Raw genomic sequence first — 6,982 nt, 5'->3', positions numbered from 1 at the left:
ATGGCACAGGGGGGTTGGAGCTTCGTGATCCTTGAGGTCCCTTCCAACCCGGGTCGTTCTGTGGTTCTGTCACAGACTGTTATATCTATAGCATAGATTGGAACTAACTTGTAGCCAAGCCCTCAGAGTTTATTTATGCCCCTTTGAGTGGTGAGCTGAGCATCTCTGACCTGTATACGACAGTTCTGAGATTGACATCCCAGTGTACTGAGGGCAGAAGCCATGCAGCTGGAGGTGATTGCTGCTGCAGAAGCAGAGCTGCCCACGCTGTCCTGCCAGCAAGGCATGGCTTTGCTTTTTGGCCTGCTTCCCATAGCAGTTCTGCTTATGATCAGATGCTGGCTTTCCTATTTACCTGAGTCCATCCTCCAGCCTTCATTGGCTCTCTTTAGCACGCACTGGCCTTGTGGCAGCAGAACTTGAGGGTGGCTTCCTGCCTGTTCGTCATCCTGCCTTGGGCAACTTCTGATACCAGCCTTAAAGTGTTAAAGAAACATTCACCTTTACCCCATGAATCAAATCCATTTGTATTTGCTGCTGCAATCATGAAGGAATTCGAGTGGGAGGAACTCTTCAAAAAGCACAACTAGACAAAATGCTGGTGGGGAGAGCAGCAAAATATGTTTATACCTTTATGAAAACTGTTCCCCTCTGTCAAATCTGGGTATTTGGATTTGTGGTTTAATATTTGTTGTTTATTTGCACTTCTTACCCAGAGTGCAGTATTTTCAAGAAGCTTAAATGTTGGTATTTTGTCATTGGAATGCAAACAAAACCAGTGGTGTAACCATGGCTAGGGTTTGAAATGCTCTCCCTGGCCCCAGCATGGCTAAAGGTCAGGCAGCAGCTCGCATGCTCCTTCTCACTGGAAGTAGAGGGCTGAGTTGCTTAATCCTAGTGAGGATGGAGCTGTCACGTGGACACAGCTATTAGCCTGCCTTCACAAAGCTGGTGAGTGGGTGAGTGCTCTGACAAGGGGAGAAACTGTGAGGCTGTGCAGTGCAGAGCACACGCAGGCCAGAAATGGGTTTGTAGGTGAGCAGATGCCTCCTGCAGGGCAGAACTGAGGAGGAACTGCTTGTGTTTACTCCCTTCTGTTCATTCTGTTGCTTTGAAACCTTTCCACTGCGTTGGTGATGACGTTGATCTGTCACTGGAATCACAGCCCAGCTGGTTCTCAGTCTGCTATTCTGCAGGTAAGGGCTGTGTGTGCTGGTGGAAGGAGCCGTTCCTGTGGTCATCCAACAGGAGTGTGGAATTTGCTGAGAAATACAAGAGCTTTTCTGCTGCTCTGCTCTTCCTGTTGTCATTCGGAGTGAATTCTGTACCTGAAAGGCTGTGCCTTTTCCTTCCACTCAGGAATAAGTGCACCAAAATGTTAGCTGTGCAAAACAAGCAGAGGGATGTGTTCCTCATTGGCTAACACAGCATTTATGGTCATATCTCTTCCTGACTTCAAGAGACTGGGGAAAGGAGCTCCCACACCCCTTCTTGTGCCTGTGGGGAAATAGTAATGTACAAACCCTGAGTGCTGAGGGTGAATAGATGCATTTGATGAAAAGCTAATTGGAATTTTGTTTATCCAAAGACTGAATAACTGTAGAATTGCAGATAAGTGAAGGAAATGCCTTAAGTAGAGTTGAGTTTGGGCCAGCACAGCCAGCAGGAGCACATTCAGTAGGCACCCAGAAGGTGAAAGACATCTGTGGAAGTTTTCATTGCATCACTTGGTTGTTTTCCCTCATTTTTCTTTGGAAGGGAGCTGATAGAACAGCCCTGAGTGTCCACAGGACATAGGAGGAAAGGGCAGAGGAAACTGGAATGGCTGCTGATGGCTGCACTGCACGAGCCTGACTCTTCCCTCCTGCTTGTGTTACTGTTCTTCAGTGGTTAATCTGGAAAACTTTGCTATGTGATTTCTTTTCCAGGCAGTCCAAGTCTATGATCATAACCTGAGCAGGATTTCTTTTATGAACATATACAGGGGTGTGCTGGAAACCTGGCAGCGTTGCTCATTGTGCCCTGTGTCTGTGGAGGGGGGAACGTTGGTTTGAGGTGCTCCCCGTTGAGGTAAACACCTGGATTTTCTGTCTTTAGGCATCGGGAGAGTTGCTGCTACGTCCCTAGGAAATCTCACAAATCACAGCTCTGAAGACTTACCTCTGCCCCCCGGCTGGTCGGTGGACTGGACTATCAGAGGAAGGAAGTACTACATCGACCACAACACCAACACCACGCACTGGAGCCACCCCCTGGAGCGGGAGGGGCTGCCACCGGGCTGGGAGAGAGTGGAGTCCGCAGAGTTTGGAGTGTATTATGTGGATCACATCAATAAAAGAGCTCAATACAAACATCCCTGCGCTCCCAGGTATGGCGGCAGGCTTGTTGTTGTGGTTGGCCTTGTCCTGGTTCAGCTGGGAACGTAGAAATGGCATCCATAAACTGGAAGGAGCAGTTCTTGGGAGCAGCCCTGCAGAGGAGGACCTGGGGGTCTTGATGGATGAAAAGCTGAGCGTGAGCCAGCAGTGTGCTCTTGTGGCTTGGAAGGCAAATGACGTCCTGGGCTCCATCAGCAGGGGGTGGCAGCAGGGACAGGAGGTGATTGTCCCCCTCTGCTCTGCTCTTGTGAGGCCCCATCTGCAGTGCTGTGTGCAGGTCTGGAGCCCCCAGTACAGGAAAGGCAGGGAGCTGTTGGAGAGGGTCCAGAGGAGCCACAGAGATGAGCAGGGGGCTGCAGCACCTCCACTACAAAGACAGGCTGAGGGAGCTGGGCTTGTTCAGCATGGAGAAAAGAAGGCTGCGGGGTGACCTCAGTGCAGCCTGCAGTACCTAAAGGGAGCCTGCAGACAGGAGGGGAGTCAGCTCTTGGAAAGGGGAGATGGCAGCAGGACAAGGGGAAATGGTTTGAAGTTGAGGGAGGGCAGATGGAGGTTGGATGTCAGGGGGAAGTTGTGTGCTGTGAGAGTGGTGAGGTGCTGGAACAGCTGCCCAGAGAGGCTGCGATGCCCCGTCCATCCCTGGAGGTGTTGAAGGCCAGGTTGGATGGGGCCCTGGGCAGCCTGGGCTGCTGTGAAATGTGGAGGTTGGTGGCCCTGCATGGCACAGGGGGGTTGGAGCTTCGTGATCCTTGAGGTCCCTTCCAGCCCGGGCTGTTCTGTGATTCTGTGATGTGATTCTATGAACTGCTTTTGCCTCACATACTATGTGCCAAAACCAGCTTATTTTTCAAAAGTAAGCTTTACTGCTTCTGAACTGAGACTTTTAAAGCTGTAATTGTTGGTTTCTGTCTCTTCTGTTAGTTCACTTTAGAAACAGGGTATTATTCTTACCTTACTAAAATAAAGCAGCTGTGACTTTCTCTGTGACTGCTGATGAAACAGCTAAGCTGCTGAGAGCAGAATTGAGTTTTGGACTGAAGGTAAACTTGATTGATGTTCTGGGAAGCTGTCTCTGAAACCCAAGTAAGTCATCTCTGGGATGCAAAGATATTTTAGCTGCTTAAAACATGAAGGTAAAATCAAGTTAGCACGCACCAAATCTACCAGTCAATTTCTGCTGTTTGATCCTTCTTGCTATACTGCAGGAAGTCCATCTCTGTCTTAATGAGAGCAGGACATCCTGCTTGCTGCTTGCTGAATTTCTCTGCCTTCCTCCACACAGCGTTCCCCGTTACGACCAGCCTCCCCCAGTGACCTACCAGCCCCAGCAGGCAGAGAGAAGCCAGCCTCTCCTCGTCCCTGCAAACCCCTACCACACTGCAGAGATTCCAGACTGGCTGCAGGTCTACGCCAGGGCTCCTGTCAAGTAAGCTGGTTTTCTTTACTCTTATTTTGCACCACATTACACCTGCATCGTTTAGACAGAAACCAAGTGGATTCTGCTGTCTGAAAGTAGAGCTCCAGCTGCTGGCTGTTCCATAATTGAGTGAGAGCTGCTGCTGACAGTGGATGAGGAATTTGTGCTGGATTTTTCATATCAGAAATACAGTCAGACTAAATTGAGTGGACCGTTGCTGGCTGAGGATTCAGTCTGAACACTTCAGACCTGTAATTTTTGTTGCTCAATCGCCCATTCAACAAACTGCTGTCAGAATGTGCTTTTAAAACATATATAGTTTGTACACATATATATTATTAGATATTAATATTAATATACTATATTAGATCACTCGCCATGCATATAACCCGTGTTATATACATTTTGATCTAAGTCATATGCATGACACTTAAATCTCCCAAAAACATAGCAAAAATTGGCCTGGTAAGAGGACTGGACTCTTGACTCATGCAGGTGGAAATGGGTAAGTTGGAAAAAAGCACAACTGGTCTTTATCTGTGTCTTAGCAGAAGATTGGAGACCACTTCTAATGGGTTGGCTTTGCATGAGGCATTGCTTAACACTCCCTGCAGAACTGGGGGCTTTACTTTCAGTGTGAGGATGGCACCCCATGGCATAGAAATGACACGGGGTATTTTTAGGAGCAGGGGATCTTCTCCAGGACTCAATGTGAGTCAATGCAATGAAACGTGTTCTGATGGCTGCAGCTCTGCAGAAGACTGACACTGAGTAGAAAATCAGTTCCTAAAAGCATCCAGGTGGCATTTCAGTACCTATAAAACCATCTACTTCTTCCTGAGGAGAACGTGGTGAGACTGAGCCGTGCAGCAGGGCGCAGTTGGGAATTGTCAGACAGTGTGGCAGTCAGTGATTTGCAGCTGAACTTTTCAGCTGCTTCTATTTCGTGTAATTGCAGTGGGTTTGATTACTTCTCATGGCTGCTGGCAAACCCACCCTGATTTAAGTGCACCTACAATCCAGTGGTGTGCTTGTGCAGCATGGGCGTGCTGAGTTCCTGTAACCTGGGAGAGGGCTGAGTTCCTAGAAATACTTCTAGGTTTTGGCTGCAGCTGCATTTCTTTATTTAGGACTTTGGCACATCTAGACAACACAGTTTTAAGTATTTCAGCCTGTGTTGTGTAGGTTCTTGCTGGTTCTTCTCTTGAAACTTGAAGGTTAGCACTGTAAGATTCTCTGAAAGGCTGGCACACTGAAATCAGTGTTGGGAGGAACCCAAAATCACACACTTTCACCTTTTACCTTTCTTCAGCTGAAGCAGTGCTGGTACAAACCCTGGAGTTTGTGGCAATCTCAAATGTGAAGAAGCAAACCCTGTTTCGTGCTGATTTTGTACTGGGAAAGGGAGGGGGAGAGGTAGCAGCTGACTTGAGGGCTCCTTAAAGAACAGCTAAACCTGCACACTGTGTTTATCCATCCTTGCAGTCAGCAGGAGCACCTGGTTGGTGCTCTGGGAGTTTGATGGACTTCATGTGTGGGGCACTGAGGGTGGGGAATCTGGCAGTGCCTTCCATGGAACAGAGATTGCAGTTCAGATCCTTCCCCACCTCTTTTGAAGCACAGATCAGAACCTTTGTCTTTCTGCATGTAACCAGGATCTCATAGCTCTGCTCATTCCATCTTGTCTCTCGTTCTTTCAGCAGCTGCCTTGTCAGCTGCTGATACCCAAGATGAGAAAATCGCATCGCAGGTGAATTACAGATGTTTAGAAGTGTGGGGAAGGAGCAGGAAATAATGAACCTGCAGGAAGGATGCAGCATCTCGTACAGAGCAAAGCTGTGGTGCTCAGACAGGGGAGCTCACTGTCAGCCAGAGGTTTGGCACTGAGGTGACGTGGCCTCTAATTAGGGCTGTTTCTCCTCACTGATGCTACCTGGTCCTCTCCTCCCCTTGTCCCATGGGACTCATGCCCCACAGTTTGAGATGCAGTGAGCAAAAGCAGCACAGTATGAACACAGGGCAGCGCAGCAGCCACAGGTAACCCTCTGTGCCACTCCAGGTACGACCACATCCTGAAGTGGGAGCTGTTCCAGCTGGCAGACCTGGACACCTACCAGGGCATGCTGAAGCTGCTCTTCATGAAGGAGTTGGAGCGCATTGTGAAGCTGTATGAAGCCTACAGGCAGGCTCTGCTCACCGAGCTGGAGCACCGCAAGCAGCGGCAGCAGTGGTACGCCCAGCAGCATGGCAAGAACTTCTGAGCTGCCCCACGGACACAGGGGAGGACAGGAGCTTTCAGAAGCCCCCACAGTTCATAAAGAAGTGCTTTGGTTGAAAAGGCAGCTTATTTTTGTTGACATTGCACCTTTGTTATTATCCTCTTGAATATTTTTCTACATGTATTATGTATTGTTTATACAAATGAGAAACGTTTGTTAATCTTTTTCCATACAAAAACTAGTTTATTATGCTGAAAACCAGCGTGGAGCTGGAGCAGAGAGCTGATTCTGCTCTCCTTTCCTAGCAGTCAGCTGCATTACAGAGGAGCTGACTGCATGTTTTGAAGCAGCAATAGATGCAGTTAGCAGAAAGGCCCTGGATGCAAAGCACCCTGCAATCCCTGGTGCAGCGCCTTTCCCTCAGGCCTTCCTGTGAGCTCTGCTTACAGCTTTAATGGACGCGTTCCAGTCCTGCAGCACACAGAGCTGCCACGTGCTTCACACCAGCAAAGTGGGAGTTGCCTTATTTTTTTACTTCGTTGTTCCTTTAGCTTTCCTACCCCACCTCACAGGCGGCAGAGGGGGAAAACACTGACCCTCCTTAAGGACCAACCTCACTGCAGAGCTTCCCCAGTGCGGCATGTGAGCGCCAGCCCCGCACCTGGAAACGTCAGGGATGGGTCCCCACCTCCTCCTTTCTTACTGCTCTTTCTGAACCGAGCTGTGTCTTCTGTTTGGGTTCCTTACCTGGGGGAAATTTTTACGTGTACAGCGAGGAAGCCTCACCGCTGTTCTCATCTGGTTCATCGATTGTCCTGAAATGTTATTTATGGATTTCTTTTTAGTGCAATAAAAACACGGTTGCAGACAAAAAGAAAAAAGACGTTTCTTGTAAATCCTATGAATTCAATAAAAATCACTTTGTTTAATGAGCCGGGGGGTGATCAGCTCATTTCTGCTGCCCCAGG

At 48.8% G+C, this 6,982-nt stretch overlaps 1 protein-coding gene across 1 annotated transcript in view; it reads left to right on the top strand.

Annotated features, from left to right (window-relative positions):
- Nucleotides 1-6,946, top strand: part of SAV1 (salvador family WW domain containing protein 1) — a 9,134-nt gene extending 2,188 nt beyond the window's left edge. The window contains exons 3-5 of the mRNA XM_042872069.1: nt 2,098-2,368; nt 3,661-3,804; nt 5,855-6,946. Coding sequence (XP_042728003.1) covers nt 2,098-2,368; nt 3,661-3,804; nt 5,855-6,056 — 617 coding nt within the window. The 3' untranslated portion in view covers nt 6,057-6,946. The remainder of the gene's footprint in view (nt 1-2,097; nt 2,369-3,660; nt 3,805-5,854) is intronic.
- The last annotated feature ends 36 nt before the right edge of the window (nt 6,947-6,982 follow it).

This window comes from Lagopus leucura, unplaced genomic scaffold (assembly GCF_019238085.1).
Source record: "Lagopus leucura isolate 7727_CA_CO unplaced genomic scaffold, USGS_WTPT01 Super-Scaffold_1, whole genome shotgun sequence".
Taxonomy (NCBI): Eukaryota; Metazoa; Chordata; class Aves; order Galliformes; family Phasianidae; genus Lagopus; species Lagopus leucura.
Note: the sequence above shows the minus strand (reverse complement) of the source record. Positions and strands in the feature narration are given on the sequence as shown.